Here is a 22,366-nt window from a genome sequence, read left to right on the forward strand (position 1 = left end):
CCTAGCACTGAACTCCTCCCATGGGCTCGGAAGTTGAGATGAAAGTTGATAGGGGCTTGGGAAGAGAAGCAGAGGTCACTACTGTGAGCTCCTTGTGGATGGGAAGCTGTGTCTCATTCACCTGTTATCTCAGCCCCAAGCACAGACCTTAAAACAGGTGTTTGCTTTGTGAATGGTGCCCAGGAGTGGAAGAGGGTTCTGGAAGAATGTATGAGGGAGACCTAGGCTCATGGCTTAGTTTAAGGAGCAAGATGACATTGAACACTTTTTCCATAATCTGATTATTTATTCTTTTCTTTCCTCATTCATCTTTCCACTGCCTCTTCCATGATGGGGACAACAATGTGCCGGGCATTAAGGATGAAGAATTGAGAATGTGTGGCTTTGAGGAGGACACAGTAGAGAAGAAAGGACCGAAGAAAACTTCTGGAATCTCGTCTGCTCATCCACCCCTGCTGTAAGTCATGACTTTACTCATTTTGTCCCATGGGTTTCAACGCCATGCAGAGAGACCCCAAGTTCCCAGAAGTCCCTTCTTAACTCTTTCCAACTGCTCACACTGGGAAGCTCTTCCTTGAGTCTAAGGTTGTGTAAGCACCTGAGAGCCACTTGAGTTGAGTTGGGTTGAAGACCCTGGTGTTGCCAGCAGAGAGGAATTTCATCAGTCCCCAGGGGAAACTGCAGAAAAGGTGTGTTTGTTTGTTTGTGTTTGTTTGTCTATCCTTCTACACTCATTCAAAACCTGACAGTCACTGAGCTCCTTTTCTGGTTCCTTTTCTCTTTCATCCTCTGCCACGGATGCTTTGGGATTCTCACATGTCCCATGCTTCCCTAACTGACCTGGAATGTCAGTGACAAATTATTACAACACCGTCTCCAACATCTAGAAGTTTCATTTGCTTGTTAAAATGAAAGGGAGCTAGAAAATTGAATTGTTCCTCTCCACCAGGACATATCTATGAAGATTCACGGCTTTGTTTTTGGTTAAGGGTGAGAGAACAGGACAGGCAAGCACAGGGAAAGAAGACGCCAGGGTCCCCTGTGATGTTATCACCTAGATCTTTCTAAGAACAATTTGCACATGTGCGATTTTAAGGTTTAGAAAACACTTTAACACCTTTGACCTCACTGGAGTCTCATATCACCCCAGGAGGGTAAGGGGAAGAGATTTTATTATCTCTTTTGTATAAATAAAGGAAATAGTGACATTCAAAAAAGATTTGCTCAGGGATGAGCAATAGTTCAAAAGTGGTAACAGTTGGGATTCAGACTCAGGTCTTCAGCTTCTAAACTATAATCTGTAAAGTGTTACCCAGTGCCACTAACTAGAAGGGCAATTCGTATGGGCAACTTATGCCCATACTTAGATCTACAGATCCTTGCACTATTGACTGTCACTGCTGAGCCACTGTCAGGACTGAGATCGATGGCAGGGAGGTGGTGAGAAGGCAAAGGTGTCCCACTCCACACCCATGTTTGCCTGGATCTAGGGTTCTGAGAGTTTCCTCTATATGCAGATCTACTCACTCCTCCTTCCACCCCATATCATGGTCACAAATCCCAAGGCTAGGTATGATCTGTTCCACCTTTCAACAAAGTGCACTAAATAAAAGATTTTCTTTCCCTATTAGTGACAAGAGGAGAAAAAGAAACAGAAATCCAAGCATGCTGAAATTGCATGATATAAAAACCAATCAGAGATATGTCAGACCCTCTGGAAGAACGCGCAAATAAAAGTCAATCGATCCTAGAGGATACAATCCTACAAGATGCCTCAAATTTGCATCCTTTGTAATTAGCCCACGAAGATAATTTCATTACTTTGTCACTGGAAACCAAAGGAGAAATTATCCCAGTTAATTGACAGTAATTAGAGATACCTTCCGCCTAAGAAAGATATTAAAAGATAAAGAACCCTGGAACCTTTGATCTTTTAAGTGACTGGATTGGCAGGTTTGGGGGAGGGGATGGCTGTGGTGTGACTGTCTGTTTGTAAAGTGGGTCTGGGTGAATGGGACCCATAGGGAAATCTACCCAAAAGACACTGCGTATGCAAAAGGCTCAGACACCAACATCCCCACTATTGTTGCTGATGTAATCAAATAACCAGACCACCCCCACAACCCCTACGCCTATGCCGACCCCTGAGTCCAGGTCCCCTGAAGTCAAAGGAATTTGGCCTCTTTGTCCAACTTCCTACTGCAGCTGACTTTCGGCTTCCCACCCACCAGGTCCTATTCTAGTCTTTTCACAAACATTACCTTCTCCAGAAAGCCCACTTAGACCCCACCAGCTCCTCTCTGCCATCCAGCACCCCGTCCCCCCACATGAGAGTCCCAGCTCTCTCCCCTCTGTCAATACCCCCAAAAAGGCCCCTTGATTAGAGGAAATGATACTGTTTCTTCTTCCAAATAATTTGATGCCAGGGGCTTAGGGGAAAGAGACCATATTTCTAGCTTGTGTATCTGCTCTGCTCCATACCCTGATCAACCACAGAAGCCTAACATCTCAAGGTCAGGTAGAATCTTAAAGGTCATCTGGATTAGCACATCAGCCTGTGTAGGAAACCTCGCTGACATATTCCAGCCTCAGAAAAACCCCGGCAATGAAGCACTTGCTACTTTTCCAAGTCAGTGAGTACCACTGATGTCTGTTAGTCTTTACTGAAAGATACAGAATGTTTGCTTCATCAGTAAATAAAGGAAGGAATAGTACAGAGAAGCAGATTTGATATAGTAACACCACTAACCCCTAAGACTGAGCTACCCCGGTAGAAGGGGTTGACTGTCACTGGGCTGTGAACTGCCCTCGCAGGGATAACCGGAAGATGAAAATTCTTCTAGAAGCAGGTGACTTCCAGCATTCTGACATGCTCCCCTCCCAAAGTACCCGGAAGCCACTCATCTGCTAGTATCCCCCTGGACTCCACCCCCACAACGCCCTACCCCCACATTCCCCGATGCAAGCTTTGGGGGCACCTTTCTTACCAGTGGTGACAGAAGAAGAAAGGCCTTTGAGAGAACACAGAACGAGCCTGGCTTGGAAGTCCCGGTCAGCTGACAAAAGTCCCCCCTAAATGGAAGGGCAGGTGCAAAGCAGAGCAGGGTGACTTCATTTTATGGTCACACTGATGCTGGAACAGGACCCACGTTGGCGGACAAGGGTGACCTGACTCTGAGGGTCAAGCTGGCTTCCTGGGGAGGGCTGGGTAAGTTCTGCAGGCTGGTCAGTTTGCCTGGGCTTCCCGCTCTGGCGGCTGGAGAGGCTTCCTGCAGGTGCTACGGGGGAGGGCGTCACGGAGAGCCAGGCACAAAGGCTTCTGCAGGTAAAAGCCAAAGCCAGTCCACAGGAGGGACTGCTGGCTTGGCCAGCACACAGACTTATGCTCTCGTTCTCTCTCTCTCTCTCCCTGTCTAACACACACACACACACACACACACACACATCTTCTCTGGAGGGAAGGAGGAGGAGCCTATACTATTCAGCCTGTGTCCAGTGGGGACAGACAACAGATTTGCTCTTCTCTGTCCAGTACTTAAGATGCGTCTCTCTTTGCTCTGAAGGACCCTGTGCCCCGGGATCACTACCTGGACCCCCTGACCTCACAGGTGGGGGGATCTCCTGGGTCCTGGGTCTGGGGGTCAAGAGAGCAGCATAACTGCCAGTTGAATAGGAATGAGGATAGAGCCCTCAGCAAGCCAGCCTACGGATCTCTCCTTCCCCTTCTTCTCTGGAGGAAAACCCCTTTCCCCCCGCCGGCTGTCTGCAGGACCCCCCGCTCACTCGTGCCCCTGCCTGGTGTGGTTGCAGCTTGCCTGTCCCCTCCTCAGCCTCCTTGCCAGTGACTTTGCCTTCAGTTCCCAGAAAAGCAAGGTCATCCTCCAAACCATACACAGACCCGTTGCCTCCTTCTCTGATCAGGAGTCGTGTTCTTCCTCCCCTTCCTTCCCGCGCGGAGAAGCTTGGCCCCTGTGATCTTGATGGAATCCCCATCTATTAAATAACCCCAGGCTTTCTCCTATCTTCACCACCCCTCCTGCTGGATCCTTTCCCTCAGCCCATAAATAAGCTCATCCTCCATCCTAAAAACACCCTTCGAGGTCTGCCTCCCCTTCAAGTTACTTGTTCTCTCACTAGTCTCCCTGATTGTTAAAAGCAAAGGCCCCTAAATAACCATGAGGGTTTGATTTCTGATTTTCTCCTTAAAAGCTGTGTGGGTTTTTTTTGCGCAGTAAAAACCATCAACAAAATGAAAAGGTAATCTACTGAATGAGAGAAGATATTTACAAATGATATATCTGATAAGGGATCCAAGATAGATAAAGAACCATACAACTAATAGCAAAAAATAAAGCAACAAACCCCCCCACAAGTAATCTATTAAAAACAGGAATCAAATAGAAATTAAAAACAGAAATCAAATAGAAATATTTTCAAAGAAACGTATAAATGGCCGACAGACACACGAAAAGATGCTCAGTATCACTCATCATCAGGGAAATGCAAATCAAAACCCCAGTGAAATACTACCTCACACCAATCAGTATAGCTAGAATCAAAAAGACAAGAAATAACAAGTGTTGGTGAGGATGTGGAGAAAAGGGATCCTTTGTGCACTGTTCGTGAGAACGTAAATTGGTGCTGTGGAAAATGGTACGGAGTTTCCTCAAAAAATTACAAATAGAAATAACTTACAACCCAGCAATTCTGCTTCTGGGTATTTATGAGAAAAAAAAAAAAAAAAGAAAACACTAATTGGAGAAGATACATGCATCCCTTAGTAGCATTACTTACAATAGCCAAGAAATAGAAGCAACCTCAGTGTCCATCAATGGATAAAGAAGATGTGATATATACATACGATGGAATACTACTCAGCGATTAAAAGGGAATAAAATCTAGCCATTCACCACAACATGGATGGACCTAGAGGGATTAATGCTAGGCGAAATAAGTCAGAAAGAGAAAGACAAACACCATGCGATTTCACTTACGTGTGGAATCTAAAAAAACGAAACAGACGAACAAGCAAATGGAAAACAAAATAGAAACAGACTCACAAATATAGAGAAGAGATTGGTGGTTGAAGGAGGGTTGGGATGGGGGATGGGCGAAATAGGTGAAGGACGTTAAGAGGTATAAACTTCCAGGTATAAGTCAGTCACAAAGTACAGCATAGGCCATAGAGTCAATAATTTTGTAATACATTTTATGGTGACAGATGGTGACAGACGGTAACTACACTTACTCTGGTGAGCACTTTATAATGTATATAATGATCTAATCATTATGTGGTTCACCTAAAACCAGTATAATATTATGTGTCAAATATATTTTTTTAAATAAAGGCTGTGTAGTTTTCAATAGGACTCTAGAGCTTTCAGTTTCCTTATACGTAAAATGAGGATGTGACTATTGGTCCCCACTTCACTGGCTTGTTGTGAGGAGTGAATAAGTTAGCATAAATAAAGGTTTAAAATAGTGAAATAATGCATGATATATGTGTGTGTGTGCGTGTATAAATAAATGGGACATATATGTGTATAAATATATATATTTATACATATATGCATGATTGTTAGTATTCTAAGAAAATTAGAAGACATAAAATACAAAAAAAATTCTCTCAACACCTATGTTCTCACTACCCGTAATTAACAAAGGTTAGAATTTCACCTTATGTTCTTGCATATGGAGGGGTGTGTGTGTGTGGCTGTGTGTGTGTGTGTGTAAGGAAGGAAATAATCATAGCTTATACCAATAAGGTTCTTGGCTGCAAGCAATAAAAACCTATTAATGAATTTAAGCAGAAATGGCTTTTATTAAAAGACAATGGGTGGTTCATAGCAGTGCTTAGATAGCTGGAGAACCCGCTCAGGGCACAGGTGGAAACAAGGGAAACATCAGCCAGACCAGAGCCAAGATCACAAGCCATTCACCTACAGGATGGACCCGGGGCTGCTGTGGGACCGGAGGGAAAACCTCGAAACGTCTGTCGCTGGGACTGCTATCACTGCTGTCCATGGAAACCAGCCTCTCCTCCTGCTGCCAGAATTAATCCTCCTCTGTCCCTGCTTCTTTGTGTCACTAGCTCCCAACACAAAGGTGGGGGACAGGTGCTTCAGATTAATCGTGGGCCCATGATCGAAGTGCAAGGAAGTGTTTTGATCTCCTGGTAGAAAGCTGGCTCTGCCACCTTCAAAGTGGGAACATTCCCAAAATATTGGAAAGGAGTTTAAATGCTGGAAAGCTCTCCCAAATCTAGCTTTTTGGCTTCTAACATCAATGCACACCCAACTTTCCATAATTACACTTCCAAAAAAAAAAAATTGTTTACATCTAACTGTTCTAGAAGTTGTCCCCAGAATTTGTTTTAATTCAGCATGGCAATACATACGGACACAGGAATGATTGTTGTGAAGGAAGAAGTTTATCCTCACAGATCCCTGGAAATAAAAATCACAGTGGGCCATGCAGGGCCACAGAGCGAAGCACCAGGGCTTAGCCAGGGTGCAGAAAAGGCAAAGAAAAAAACATTGCCCAGAGTATTTTTTTTTATTTAAGATTTTATTTATTTATTTGTCAGAGAGAGAAAGCACAAGCAGGGGGAGTGGCAGGGAGAGAGAGAAGGTGGCTTCCTGCTAAGCAAGGAACCTGATGTGGGGCTCGATCCCAGGATGCCGAAGGTGGATGTCCAACCGACTAAGCCACCCAGGCACCCCCATAGCCCAGATATTTTTTGGGGTTTCTGCAAGAAAGGCAAGGCAGGCCAGGGTAAGCCGCTTAGAATTGGATAGTTTGAATAATTTGGGCAGGCTGTGGGTATAGGGACAGCCTCTAGTTATCCAGTACATGGCCGTGGGGTGTTTTTGTGCAGGGGAATGTTGGCTTGGTGTGCGAGAGATAAAGGACGTGGTTGAGGGTATTGACTCGGGACTGTTTGGATGGTTTGTAATATGATCTTTGTACCTCCTTGAAAACTGGATCACAGGGATGATGTAGATAAGTGTGGCCATTAGTTTGGCCCAGTGAGTATTGGTTGCCAACTAGACAAACAGAATCTAAGAAAACATATTTAGAACACTAACATGAGGCAGCCATTCCTCACAGAAAGAAAAGTGCTCGTCCTCACCCCGTATCCCTAGGGCTCATCAGTTACTCCCTCCAGCTCCATAGCTAGCCTCCCTGGGCAATGCCCATCCTTGCTCTCACCCTGACATGATGCCACCTTGAAGTTCTGTCTCCTATGGAATAAATCATAAAGCTCATCAAAAGCATACTGCATATAAAATAATAGGGTGGTCAGAAAACAAAATAAATTAACCAAGTAAAGAAGAAAATGTTGGCTGGTACAGCCCTCATTGTTTTAAAAGATCGTTAGGTTAGAGTTGGTATTTACAACTTTCCCCTTCCCCCATTCTCCAAAAGAAGCATCTATTCCATAAACCACAAATTGCTACCCCCTCTGTTACGGAAGGAGCTCAATGTAATCAGATTGCCACCAGGGAACTAATTTGAGCCTCTGGGCTCAGGCACACTATCTAGAGCTCAGGATTTGTCACTGCTGTTGGGGAGCTGGGCATTTGGCGATGGTAGCAGTAGGAATCACAGTGGGAATGGCATTTGCAATGAGAATCACCTAATTAAGTTTACAGCGATGCATTGACACTTGGCAAGACCCATCCATCTTGGGTAGAGTTTGGTGGTAACAAAAAGTCCCTGTGTAATTCTGGTCTTCGATGGTCTTTGATGGTGGTTCTAACCCTTGGGATTCTCCCAGAGACATGTTAGGGATTTTATTTATTACTTTGTTAAAGAGGCTTCTTCTTGGTTCTTCCTCTCAGGACTGATAATGATGTGTCATGTACGGAGAAGTTGCCTTAACTCAAATCTCATCACCCAAGATCCAAACCACTTCCCACAGCCCCTATAATCAAGATAATAGTCTTCCCAAACAGGAGGCCTATCTGGGACTATCTATTAAGTAGGAACACCAACGTGTTTCTCAAGGCCTTGGAGGAGTGTCTCCTGAGTTCTCTCACATGAGAAGAAGGTGGAAGGTCAAACATAAAAAAAATCCATTCCAACATTAGTATTTTGCCAAGTCTTCTCTTCCCCTATACTAATGTCTGGTGTCTCATACTAACTTTGCATGGGCTGCTTGAACAAACTGTGAATACCGCCCTGTGATGGTTAGTTTTTTTTTTTTTTTTAAAGCTTTTATTTATTTATCTGAAAGAGAGAGAGAGAGAGCATGAGCAGGAGGAGGGGCAGAAGGAGACGGAGAAGCAGACTCCCCACTGAGCAGGGAGCTAGACGCGGGACTCGATTCCGGGACCCTGAGATCATAACCTGAGCTGAAGGCAGACATTTAGCCTACTGAGCCCCCAGGCGCCCCTGACAATCCATTTCTATCTATGATCACCAAATTGTGGATATCAACGAGTAGAATCTTGCAGTTTGGGAGTGTGTTTTTGTGTCCTCCTAGGTTTGTCCCTGGAACCTGCTTGCTGGGACATGTGGGGACCTAAACCTGGTTCAAGTCTAGAGGCAATGAGGAGGGGTAGGGTGGGGCATGAAGAAAGCTGGCTTATCTGGCCCGTGATAAGTCCTTCAGGTACGGTAGTTCTAGGAAGTTGAGCAATGGCAGGAGCAAGTTTATCAGCTATGGAAAGAAAAACATCTACTGCTTTCTGGTTTTTGTCATGGGACTGTTCCCAGTTCTTAAGAGTCTCACGTTTTCCCCATCAGTGCTGTGAATTGAACTGATGCAATAATGAGGCAAATCACAGGATCTTGAAATCAATTTATTTTGAACTTGGATTGGAGCCATCTTGTCAGTTAACCATTGATTGCCTGTCAACTTCGACTATACCTTCAATACATGCTTTTCTAAGCATTTCTTCTTCTTCTTCTTCTTTTTTTAAATAGATTTTTAAGGGTTAGATCACAAGTAGGCAGAGAGGCAGGCAGAGAGAGAGGGGGAAGCAGGCTCCCTGCTGAGCAGAGAGCCTGATATGATGCGGGGCTCGATCCCAGGACCCTGAGACCATGACCTGAGCCGAAGGCAGAGGCTTTAACCCACTGAGCCACCCAGGCGCCCCTAAACATTTCTTCTTTACAGTGCACACAATAATAAACTTTCTCAGTGAGGAACACCAGAGGGACACTGCAGGAGAAAGAAAGAGAGGTTTCCTGTGATTTGTAGCACAGGTGGGCACACCTTTCAGCCTCAGCCTGGCAATCGCATCTCTGCAGCCATTTTGACACACAAACCAGAGCCCCAGGGAATCTGCATGGAGCCACCTGTCCAGATTCCCCTGGCAAGCCCCTGCAAGGGCTTCGTGCAGCCGATTATGGCCAGAGGATCCCACGTGAGGAAGACTGCAGAACAAATAATTTCACGAAGAGAAGGCCAGTTGAGATAAGCAAGAGAGCAGTTGTAAAGAGACCCAAGGACTGACTTTAATTTAGAGATGAGGAAAGCAAGGAGGAGCTAGGAGGAAAAAAACCAAGCAAGGGCAGTTTGTAGAGTGAGGCCCTGAGGAAGCTTGGAAAACCGAACTTGGAAAACTAGCAGTAGAGAGGGCTGACACCAAAGCCATGCACCAGAACCAGACTTGGGAACACACCGCTGTTGCTGAATGCTGTTGCTGAACGCCGAGACCTGCATCGCCCCAGCCAGCTGGGAACCTTGGATACTGCTGCTGTCCCCAAACTGTCAACCCGAACTCTCTCCTCTGTCCCTCCTTCCTTTACCAGCTCCCACTATCCCGTCTGGGCTGGGTGCATCTGATTTGCTGAGCCTAACTCGCAGACCTTCACCCTAGCTCAAGGTAGGCTCACAGAATCTCAGGGAGGAAAAGAGAAGCAGGCTTGGAAACCACACAGCCAAGAACAACGTGGTAACAGCAAACAATGTCGTGGGACAGTTTTTATGAAGCCATACCCCAATCTCAGGCCAGGGGCTGATGGGCAGAGCCCAGCATCAAGGAAGCCCAGGAAAAATGGGGTTTGTGGAGTCTAGCTTGAGAAGATAGTATTCCAAATGTGAGAACTATCAACATAGATGTTCGAATGACGCTGTGCATCTCTGAATGACAGCTGTCCACTGTATGGTAGAATTTTTCAAATATACAAAGAAGTTATAGATGTTTGGCAGTCAAAAAAAAAAACCGACTAAGAATGACAAGTAGCCTCCATAAATATTTCTAATGTCATTCTTATTGCCCCAGAAGCAACTAGAACTTCCTTGATTTCATCATTCTGCTACAATGGAAGCTTCTTAGTCCCTATTTTTGTCTGTTGCATTTACACAACGAATCCCAAGTACCCAGAAAGTGCTTAATACATAATTTTCTGATTGAATTGAAGAAATTCATTTGCTGCACTACAGAAAGACAAAGCTTCAGGTGGAATGTGGGTTTAGAAAACTGCCAGAGACAACTTTAATTTAGCTTGATTCAAACACCTACAGCAGGAGAAGCAACCATGTTGAGATCCTTTCTCGACCACCAGGAATTAAATAGAGTTTTAAAATAGGGTTGGAAAAGCAAGGTCTAGCAGGTGGCCGGAAAGGGTGTCAGTGGCAGGAAACCCCAAACAAAACCAAGGTAAGTTTACTGTTCATTGCAGATTACAATGGTTATAATCTGCAGATTGTTCATTGCAGTTACAAGTTCATTGCAGATCTAGCGATTGACCTGAGGTGTCTTTCTGCATTTGGACCCCTACATTCACCATGTTTTCATGATTCCTGCTATCACCTCAAATGCATTTTATAAATATTAAGATTAGCAGACATAAGGGTTGTGACTTACATTTCCAAAAGATACCCCATTTCCCTAGCCCAGCTGAGTAAGCTCTTACTTTCCTCCAAGTTGGCTGGCAGAAAACCTAGGGGAAGCGTGACCCATGAGAAACAGCAGAGCACAGTCAAATGCGACTGAGACCTCTAAACCTTGCCTAAGCAGTTCAGCTAGGAAGTTACGTAACTGATAAGGTATTATAAAATACTCCAGACTAGGTCAGGTTCCTGTTATGCCCCAATAATGGGTCCATGATTAAAGGAGCGAGACTGATACAAAGCGAAGGTCAAGCAAAGCTTTATTTCGTGCCAAGCATCAAGAATCTAACCGAGCGTTCGGGGACGCACCTCTTACAAGAGAGGGTGACCCTTCTCTGTTTCACAGACTAGCTTTTAAGGGCAAAGGCCATGTGGTCGGGCCTGGCCACGTACAGGTGGCCATTGAGATTGTAACACACACAGGAAACTCCACAGTGATGCTAGGTGACCAATTGAATTACAATTTATCCTAGTAGACATTTGAACCAGCCTACTACACCTTGATTGGGATTGGCGCCAAAGGGCAGGGCCCATACTCCTTGGTAACCAGGGAGACAGTATGCATCCCCCCACTGATCGGATGTCTCCGCCTGGCCTGACCCACCTTTGTATCTGGGCTTTGTTACCTGAAGCTGGTTTCGGGACTTGTCTCCAAGTAAATCCCCTGGGGGGAGGGGAGCAGGGACAGTTTCTAAATAGGTCCTTGCAGTTCCCAGTGTAACCGCCATGAATAAACAAAGGGCCATGTGAGAGCTTCATAGTTTCCTCTCACACGCAATGATCTCGATCTTAAGACGGAGTCTCATGTTCTGTGTTTCTTACTTTTCTTCCCGAAAGGGGGATTTCTCCCATCCAGCTCTGTCAATGTGTCCTTTCTCTTTGCTTTGCTATGTTTACAAACACATACATATATGTATTCCTAAGTAGTCCCATATCCGTCAGCCAGCAGAAATCCCTTTAGTTATTAAATAGAAAGAGATTTAATACAGGATATTAAGAACCTACAAAACCTTTGAAAGCAGTGGAGGAGGGGTGGGCCTTTAAGAAAGATCACCACTGAACCAGAAGCTATTACCGCTGCCCTAATCCACCGGACATTCCTGGGATTGAGTTCAAGAACACACAGTTCTTGAACACACAATGGGGAATCCAGGAGTGACTCCAAGTTCTTTGGGCTAAGTTACCGAGTGAATGAGTGCCACTGAGTAACACTGGGAATGTACTGGAGAGAACAGGCTTGAGAGGTGGGAAACGCAGCAAGAGACCCCTGTCAGACAATCAAGAGGAGATGTGGAGTAGGAGGATGGATATGCAACTCTGGAGACCAAAGGAAAGTCTAAGTTGGAGATTTAATTTATTTTTTATTTTATTTTTTTTAAAAGCTTATTTATTTGACAGAGAGAGACACAATGAGAGAAGGAACACAAGCAGGAGGAGTGGGAGAGGGAGAAACAGCCTTCCCACCAAGCAGGGAGCCCGACTTGGGGCTTGATCCCAGGACTCTAACACTGAAAGTGTTCTGAAGGAGGTTGCCCAGTGTCATCCAAGTCCAAAATCGAACTGCTTTTTCCAGTTCCTCTGCTAAATTTGGCTCCACTGACTACATACTTCATGCTTCCCACTTTGTAGGAGTGGATTTCAGAAAGCACTAGTAACAACAGCCTCAGAGAGATCCCAGAAGAGGTTGTGAGGCAAGAGACATAAGCATGGTCATAGTTCACCAGAGCAAAACACCCAAAGTAGACTCATTTTCTTCTTCACCAGACTGATGATTGGTAGCGACAAAGAGTTGTAGATGAATACCTCTTGATTTCAGTAAGGTATCTCATAATCTTTCACAACATTCTTCTAGCTAAAGGGGGCAGAATATCCTGCATAAATTCACAGAGGACACATTCAACAGAGAGGTCTCTGGGGTCTGTGTCTCGCGACATGGTCCTGGCAAGCTGGGACACAGAGCCCAGAGCATGTTTTAATTCACAGAGCTACACTGCAGGCATGAGAAGCCTGACAACCCTTTGGCAAATACAGCACAGACACTCCTAAGCAAAGTCCAGAAACAAAGGAGCCAACAGTCTGGAATCCGTGATTTAAAACAAAGCTGGAACATTTTTAGGCAGCATTAATACAAGGAGAAGGTACAAAGGGGTAGTAAGTACTCCAAATTTCCTTCTAAGCCTCATTGCAACAAGAGATTGGAATAGATGTATTCTGAGTAGGCATACGGTATCTGGAACGTATTTTACTCTTGAAACACATTTTGCCTTGACAGGTAAGTGTGTGATGAGGGGAGCGTGGACAGGATAGCGTCAGATCTGTAAATATACGCACCAAAAGGAGTGGCAACATTAGTTTAGTGGATATGCCAACCGAAACAAACATGGAAGTATCCAAAGACTGAATGAAGCTTTTGGCCACACACACTTTAAAGGGTCAGTGGCCCCTGGTTATTCCTCAGACCCCTTCTCTGAGGCCCGCCCCCGGACCGGTGACAGTCTGGCAAGTTCTCGGGAAGCGGTCAGGACACTAGCAGGGGGACTGGATGCCTGGAGGCGGTGGAGACAGGTGGGTCGCCGCCCCTGCGGGCCCAGGACAGGGCGCGGGGCGGGACGGGGGCGGGACGGGGGCGGGGCCCGCCTGCACCAGTGCGAGGGCGGCCCCGCGGCCCGCCGCTCCCATCCCGCTCCCGGCCTTCGTGCACTGCCGGGAGCTTTGGGCCTCGGTGGGCCGCCATGGCGTTGCGCGCAGCCGTGTTCGACCTGGACGGGGTCCTGGCGCTGCCCTCGGTGGCCGGCGCGCTGGACCGCACGGAGGAGATGGCGCTGCCCAGGTAAGGGGGTCAGCGCCCGGCCGGAGCAGGGGTGGGGAAGTGGGAGCCGGCGCTCCAGGGGCGGGCCCCCCCGCTGAGAAGCGGCCTCTGGGCACCCCCAGCCCTGGTTTCACGGTGCTGTAGGTCGAGAGCTCTGCAGAGGTTAAGACAATTACCCGGCCCTAAAAATACCCGTGTACGCGACTAGACCCATTGTCTTTGTAAATGCTAAGTGATTAAATCTCTCTAAAGACTCCCAAATTGCCCTCTGTGTTGGATTCTCGCCGGGCTCACTACTGCCCTCTAATTCTGTGTGGTGGAATGGGTCCGCAGGCCGCCCTGAAGTTGATAATGGAACAAAGTCCTGTGCTTTGCGGGCGCACTTGCTCTAGTCGCAAACTAGAGAAACAGCCCCAAAGCCTCGTCGCTGGGAAATGAACTAGAAAGCGTCACCAGGAAACCAAGAAACAGGATGTTCAGAACGAGATTTCAGATCAGAAAAGACCGGTTAATGAGAATTGAAAAAAGGAAGCAAACCCACCAGAAAGTAAAAATTTTTTACAACATGGTTTCAATTATAGTTGGCTGGGGGGGAAGCTACCTGCAGAAAAATGTGTGGAGGAAATATCCCAGAATATGTTCAGGATTATTAATCCCAGAGAAGATTATGAATGATTTTCTTCATTTTTCTACTTTCTGGCATTTTCAGTTTATCTCTTTATGAACATACGCTTCCCCTATAGTCAAAAGGGAAAGCATATTTGTTTAAAAGTTAAGAAAGAGGGTCGCCCCCATGGCCCAGTTATTCAAGTGTCCACCTTGGGCTCAGGTCATGATCTCGGGGTCCTGGGATGCGATCCTGCACTGGGCTCCCTGATCAGCCGGGAGTCTGCTTCACTCTCTGCGCCTCCACCCACTTGCGTACCGGCCCACGCTCTCTCTTTCCCAAATAATTAAAATAATTTTTTTTTTAAAAATTAAAAGATGTGCCGCTTCCAGCCAGCGACGGGAGAAGAATTAGGCACAAACAAGTCCGCTGCAAGAGATTGGGAGCAGGGGACAACAGTCGAAAAGGACTGCTGCCACGAGCAACTCCACAGTCTCACTTTTATTGGATAGAAACAATAGCCAACAGAAGGACAGAAAAAGGTCAAACGTTAGTTACGTCCTGCGGACTAGCAAGGAGGAGGATAAAGTTTATAGTTAACCAAGCACATTCAAAGGACTCATCTAACTAACAAGGGGCGCTTCTGGGAAGAGAAAAGAGCGATAACAGAAAAGGGAAGCAGGTGGTTTTCGTTCCACCCGGAACTGACCGGGCGTTCCCGGCTGCCCGGCTTCTTTGAAGGGGCGGCCTCCCGCCCTGAGCGAGCCCGGCATCCCCAGCTGCCCAGCTTCACGGTGGTATATCGTCCTTCTCCCCAAAGACCTGTTGCCAGTATATGTATTTTTTTTTTAAGATTTTATTTATTTATTTGACAGAGAAAGATCACAAGTAGGCAGAGAGGCAGGCAGAGAGAGAGAGAGAGAGAAGCAGGCTCCCCACTGAGCAGAGAGCCCGATGCAGGCGCGATCCCAGGACCTGAGATCATGACCTGAGCCGAAGGCAGCGGCTTAACCCACTGAGCCACCCAGGCGTCCCCAGTATATGTATTTCTTAAGGCCATATCTAAATGTGCTTGGCAACTAGTAAAATCCTCCAGGGGTTACAGTTTAAGTAACAAATTGTTCCGTGTTCTGAGGGGCAGCAGCAAAGATCACCCTGGCAACACCCAAAGAAGACAATTCTAAATTCCTGGCAAGGATAAGGAGCCTGATGGAAGCTTTGAGAGTTCTGTCCGTTTTGTTTCACGGCAAATTAATGCTCAGACTTTCTTTTAGCAGCAGCGCCATCCAGGTGCCCCTCTTTGTATGTTCTTGATACAAGTCCTTTGTCGTAGGTAGGTATTGCAAGTATATCTGTGTATATGGCTTATTCATTCACTTTCTCAGTGGTATCTTTGATAAACACTAGGTACTGATTTTAATGACAACTGATTTATCTTTTTTTACTGTTTTATGGTAGCGCTTTTTTGTGTCCTTTTTTTTTTTTAAATGGGCATGAACCCACGATCCCAAGATCAAGACCTGAGCTAAGATCAAGAGTTGGACGCTTAAATAAAAATAAAATCTTAAAAAAAAAAAAAAAAAATGGGTGGCTCAGTTCTTAAGCGGCTGCCTTCAGCTCAGGTCATGATCCCAGGGTTCTGGGATTGAGCTCCGCATTGGGCTCTCTACTCCGTGGGAAGCCTGCTTCTCCCATTCCCACTCCCCCAGCTTGTGTTCCTTCTGTCACTGTGTCTCTCTCTGTAAAATAAATAAATAAAAATAAAATCTTAAAAAAAAAAAAAAAAGTCGGACACTTGGGGCACCTGGGTGGCTCAGTTGGTTAAGTGTCTGCCTTCGGCCAGGTCATGATCCTGGTGTCCTGGGATCAAGCCATGTGTCAAGCTGCACGTTCAGCAGGGAGTATGCTGCTCCCTCTGCCCCTCACCCCGCTCTCATGCTCTCTCTCATACGCTCTCTTGAATAATCTTAACTGACTGAGCTGCCCAGGTACTGCTGCCATTGGTGTCCTAAGAAATTTTTGCATTCTTAAAGATAGTGAAGATAATCCACTTTCTTGGAGAACCTAGATTGTTTTAACTTGCACATTTAAATACATGATCCACCTCAAAACAAATTTTGTATATGGTGTGGAGTCTCCCTGCCCCCTATGGATATCCAGTTGCTCTAATGTCATTTATTAAAAAAAACTTTACCACATTAAATTTCAGTGGTGCCTTGTTGAGAAAATCAAATGGACCATGTATGTAGATGTCTATTTCTGTACTCCCTATTATGCTAAGTTGATCTATAACTCTGTGCAATAATATCACATTGTCTTAATTTATAATAAATTTTAATATCTTGTAATATAAATCCTTCATATTTAATCTTAAAGATTTGTTTGGCTATTCTGTGTCCTTTAGTTTCCAGATAAATTTTGTAATCAGTGTGTCGATTTTCACATACACAAAATCTGCTGGGATTATGATTGGAGCGAATTAAGTCTTTATATCTGTTTGGTGAGAATTTTTGCCTAAACCGTATTGTCTCCCAATCCATGAACTTGATATAGAGATCTTTCTTAGTTTTGTAGTTTTCCAGGCAGAAGTCTTAGACCTCTTTCATTAGCTTTATTTCTGTTTTTTCTAATGCTATGGAAGTGGTATTTTAAAAAATTTATTTCCAATTTCTTTTAAACCACATTTGACCTGTTCTCAACTTTTTATTTTCATCTATCTTTAAGTTGACTGGAAATCTTCCTTGAATTTTTTTTCTTTTTCAGGAAAGGCATGTGATGGTAAACATTGGTTTTATATGCTGAGACTTTCTGTTGCCTTCAAAAATGTATAATAAGTTATCTGAGGATACAGTTTTGGGGCCATTGTTTATTTTTCTCTCAATGTCTAGTCCGTATTGTTCCACAACCTCTGACATCTAAAGTTGGAGATAGAAGACTAATGTCACTCTGAATTGCTTTTTGTTTGTGTATAACCTGTTTTTCTACTCAAAAGGTTGTTACCCTTTGTTATCCTTGGAATTGGCACAGTTCCCCCACATATGCCTGTTGTGGAGGTTTGTTTGTTTTTTTGTTAATTTTGCTTTGGTAATTGGTATACTTTTGATCTAAGGTGTCGAATCTTTCTTCAGTACCGAGAAGTGTTCTGTTATTCCTACTGCTTCTCTGATCAATCCTGGATGGATTCTTTTTTTTTTTTTTTAAGATTTATTTATTTAATTTGGAATTTCTAATAAATTATTTATTTAAATTAAATTTTAAAACATTTAAACTTTTTTTTAAAGATTTATGTATTTAATTTGAGAGAGGCACAGAGCACGTGAGTGCACACACCTGTGCCTGCACACATGAGTTGGGGGTGGGTAGGGGCAGAGGAAGAGAGAGAATCCTTCAAGCAGATTCCTTGCTGGGCAAGGAACACAGTGCAGGGCTCAATCCCATGACCCATGAGATCATGACCTGGGTAGAAACCAAGAGTCGGACACTCAACCGACTGAGCCACCTGGGTGCCCCAACCCTTTTGGAATTCTGACTGCTTGTTTATTGAAGGAATTTGGCCTCCCTAGGTCTTAATCATTTTGCTCATTACTTTAATTGCTTCCTTGTTCTACTCTTTGTTCCTGAAAACTGTATCGTGTCTTTTGATTCACTAATTTCATTTTGTGTGATAGCTGTTTCACTGCTCACTGCTTTTATTAGCCACCCTTAAAATTTGGAATTCGTGTTTTCCAATCCAACAGTGTTCATATTTCAAATCGCTTCTTCTGTTATCATCATTACTGCCTGATTTGCTTTACAGATACATTGGTATCTCCTTTCTCTGTAGTTCTAGTCTTCCCTCAGTTCCCATTCTGCTAGCAGCCCCCATTCTCCAGGCAGAAAAAATCATTTCCATACTACTCCTCCAGTGTGTTATAGTTACTTATGTGTTGACTCCCTTGTTCCCCTGTGCGCTCCCGAAGAATACAGTCTCATTTTCCTGCTTTTGTATCACAGCACCCAGCGCAATGTCTTGCACACATCTGGTGCTCAATACAAGACAGTTGAGGTGAGTTGTGTATTGATTCTTAAAGCTGGAGACCCACTGGGGCACCTGGGTGGCTCAGTGGGTTAAGCCACTGCCTTCAGCTCAGGTCATGATCTCAGGGTCCTGGGATTGAGTTCTGCATCGGGCTCTCTGCTCGGCGGGGAGCCTGCTTCCCTCTCTCTCTCTCTGCCTGCCTCTCTGCCTACTTGTGATCTGTCCCTGTCAGATAAATAAATAAAATCTTTAAAAAAAAAAAAAAAGCTGGAGACCAGCTGCCGAAGGGCACGAGAACCTTTGGAGGTGATGGAAATGTTCTAAAACTGGAATGTGCTGATGTTTGCATTGATGTCACAGAGTTACACAGTCTGTAAATTTACTACAAATCCTTGAATCATACTCTTAAAATGTGAATTTGATGGTATATAATTACAACATAGTAACCCTGTTTAAAAAAAAGAAGACAACTGGCAGGTCAGTGCCTGCCTGGCTCAGTCAGTGCAACATGTGACTTGATCTCAGGGTTGCAAGTTTGAGCCCTATGTTGGATGTAGAGATTACTTAAAGATAAAATCTTCCAAGTAAATAAATAAAAGACAACTGATGGCAAAGTTAGGGCAAAACCATTGCTTTTACTGGAATGTTGAGCAAGGCTACAATATTCGATATGTATCCTTTTGCATGTTGTGTGAAGTTGATAATCGTTACCTGCAAGAGCATTAGTTGGATAGAAGAGAGTTGCCTGTTTTCAGAAATGGAACTCCCAGAGTAGAGAGATTTGTTGTCTTACTTGGGAATGGTAAATCATTTTAACTGGCCTGCTGATTCCCATCCATTATAAATATTTGCCTGGGGCACTGTATTAAGAAGGATTGCACATCAGTGCCTGGGCTGAGTGGACTCTGTTGTGGGGATGGGTTGTCAGGGTGCGGGGGAGCAGAGGTGTGCGTGCGTGTCACATATATATCATCCTTTATCCGTCTGATGTCTCCTAGCCAGCCATGTGAAGGTAGCTGATCGACCATGGGGGTTGGGAAATTATCAAGAAAGCGGAATGGAAACTTTAATTTTGTAATGTAAGGAAATGAGAGGGTGATGAGCTGGTCTCTCTCCCTATGTGTGTGCTATTCCTTGGGACGAGTATGAGCCGAGGTGTGTTAGCTGGCTAGGGCTGCCATAACCAAGTACCACAGACTGGATGGCTTCCAAAGTAGTTCCAGAGGCTAGAAGTCCAAGATCAAGATGGCGGCAGGATTGGTTTCTCTGAGGCCTCTCTCCTAGGCTTATAGATGGCTATCTTCTCCCTGTGTCTTCACATGGCTTTCTCCCAGTTCAGGTGTGTGTCCTGATTTCCTCCTCAGTACACTGCTCATTAGATAGGGCCCACCTTTATGACCTCATTTTAATGTAATCACCTCTTTAAAGGCCCTATCTCCAAATACATATTCTGAAGTACTGGGGATAAGGACTTCAAGATATGAATTGGAGGTGGGGCAGGGGGTTACAAATTAGCTCATAACCTGAGAAAACTTTTTAAAAATTAAATATGGTTAAAATGAAGTACAAACTATATGTTCAGAATCAAAACCAGGAAAAAATATTTTATTCCCTCTGGAGAATATGTACTAATAAAGCAGTCCTTTGGAGCAGTGCCTTGTACAAAGGAGCTGAAGATGGGAATGAATGTGTATCCAGTCTTGAGTTTGTCCCTTAAGTGGCAAAGCCAGAAGTACTGGCAGTTGAAGAGGCTCTGCTGGGTGGTCGCCGTGAGCTGCTTCACCTGCCGGCTTATCCATCATTTAATTTGTGGTCTCAGTCCCGGTTTGATTGCTCTTTTAGGCTAAGATCCTGGCTCGAACATTGCCTTTCCCTGTCCATGGCAGAATGCCCTTAGAACAGCAGTTTGTCTGGGGATAGGAATAGTGTCTGTCCCCTACATGCTGCTGTGAAGTCCTCCGAACATCCATGCTGTTTTTCTTTGTGTCTTCCAGAGGCTTTCTGAGAGAAGCTTTACAGAGAGGAGGCCCAGATGGCTCCAGTGCCCGCCTCATGAGGGGAGAGATGACATTTTCCCAGGTAAGGGGACACTTCATAAACCCCCTTAAGAAGGCATTCTATGCCCACATGCCCATCTCCCGCACTGACTAGAAGCTCTGTGAGGGCAGACCCACCATGTTTGCCTCACCTAGTACTAGTACTTTCCTCCCAGGACTGGGACGGAGGCTTTGAGACACACAGAGAGATATTTAAGACTGGTTCATTATCTCTTACGGCCAACCTGCAGGATTCACCCCATGAGTGGGAAATTACCAATTTCTTGCCAGTCTGTGCCAGGCAGAATAGCCTGTTTTTCCTCTTAAATTGTGGTAAAATACACATAATACAAAATTTGTCATTTAGATCACTTTTAAGAATATAATTTTGTAATGTAAAGTATATTCGCATTGTGAAACCATCACCACTGTCAATCTCCAGAACTCTTTTCATCTTGCTAAAGTCCTATACCCCTTCAACAAAAACTCCCCATCCTCCTTTTCCCCCAGCCGCTGGCAGCCATGACACTACTGAATTCCTGTCTCTGTGTATGAGGCTACTATAGCCACAAGAGATAAGTAGGATCCTGCAACATTTGTCCTTTTGTGCCTGGCTTACTTCACGCATGATGTCTCCAAAGTTCATCTGTGCTGTGGCCTGTGAAAGGAATTTCTGTTTTAAGGATGAATTGTTTTCTGGTGTATGGATAGACCACATTCTGTTTATCTGTTCATCTGTCGATGGACCCTGGGTTGCTTCTATCTTTTGGTCAATGTAAATAATGCCACTGTGAACTTGGGTGTACAAATATCTGTGGGACACCTTGCCCTCAGTTCTTCTGGGTATAGACCCAGAGGTGGGATTGCTGGGTCATAGAGTAGTTCTTAATTTTTTTTAAGGAGCCTGCATCCTGTTTTCCAGAGCGGCTGCCCCAGTTTGCATTCCCCTGGGCAGTGCACAAGATTTCCACTCGATCCATATCCTCGCCATTGTTGTTTGTTTTGTTGCTTTGATAGTGGTCATCCTTACTCAAGCTGTTTTCAGACAGGACCAGTTGTGGGGAGAGGTTGTTAATTAATAACTGGATAACGGATGGGCTTTGGAGGCAGAGAGCAGGATTTAAATCACAGCTCCCACTTACGGACACAGGTTGCTTAACCTCCTAAAGGCTCAGTCTTGCCATCCGTAAAATGAACGTGATCTACTGTCTACTTCATGGGTTGTTAGGAAGCTAGGAAACTGTCTCGCATGGTGCCTGGCACATAGCAAGTGCTCAGTAAATAGCAGTTACCGTTGTGACTACAACCTCCACTGGTTTTTAACAAAGCAGTGATCTGAAACCATTTGGATTCTTAGTCAGTGTCTCCAAGAAGAAAGGCTACTAAGAATCTATTCTACAAGCACACAGAAATCCGCAATTAATATTGTCAGAAGAGAAGGAAAGAAGGGAGTACAATGTACTTTCAATGAACATAGGAATTACAGAGTGAATTTCTAGTAATTGCTGTGAAAACCCTGTACCCATTCTGACTTTCTTCGTCTGTGTACCTTCTTGGTAACTTGAATAGTTAGCAGATGGGGTCTGAAAAAGCACATTATAGTTGATCCTTCAACAACATGTGTTTGAACTTACGGGTCGATTTTTTTTTTTTTTTCAATAAATACACATACAGTGCTGTAAATGCATTTTCTCTTCCATAGGATTTTCTTAATAACATTTTCTTTTCTCTGGCCTACTGTATTGTGAGAATACAGTATATAATACATATAATAATACATATGACATACAAAATATGTGTTAATTCTATGTGATTGGTAAGGCTTCTGGTCAACAGTAGGTTATTAGTAGTTAAGCTTTGGGGAGTCAAAACTTACATGTGGGTTTCCAACTACATGGGTGGTTAGGGCTCTCAACCCCCACATTATTCAAGGGTCACCTATATATTATGACAAAGGCTACTTAGGTTTAATTTGTCTTTAAAAATTATATCCTGGAAGAATCTATACACAGAAAACTATAAAGTACTCATGAAAGAAATTGAGGAAGAC

At 44.5% G+C, this 22,366-nt stretch overlaps 1 protein-coding gene across 4 annotated transcripts in view; it reads left to right on the forward strand.

The window, feature by feature from the left end:
• Positions 1 to 13,519: 13,519 nt before the first annotated feature.
• LOC111152645 (epoxide hydrolase 2) overlaps positions 13,520 to 22,366 on the forward strand; it is a 61,163-nt gene continuing 52,316 nt past the window's right edge. For 2 of the 4 annotated variants that reach the window (XM_022511206.1, XM_022511215.1), the window contains exons 1-2: positions 13,520 to 13,676; positions 20,275 to 20,359. In XM_022511206.1, coding sequence (XP_022366914.1) covers positions 13,579 to 13,676; positions 20,275 to 20,359 — 183 coding nt within the window. In that variant the 5' untranslated portion in view covers positions 13,520 to 13,578. The remainder of the gene's footprint in view (positions 13,677 to 20,274; positions 20,360 to 22,366) is intronic. The other 2 variants (XM_022511198.1, XM_022511190.1) reach the window with 1 other exon arrangement.

This window comes from Enhydra lutris, unplaced genomic scaffold, assembly GCF_002288905.1.
Source record: "Enhydra lutris kenyoni isolate GAN:26980312 unplaced genomic scaffold, ASM228890v2 scaffoldscaffold3, whole genome shotgun sequence".
Taxonomy (NCBI): domain Eukaryota; kingdom Metazoa; phylum Chordata; class Mammalia; order Carnivora; family Mustelidae; genus Enhydra; species Enhydra lutris.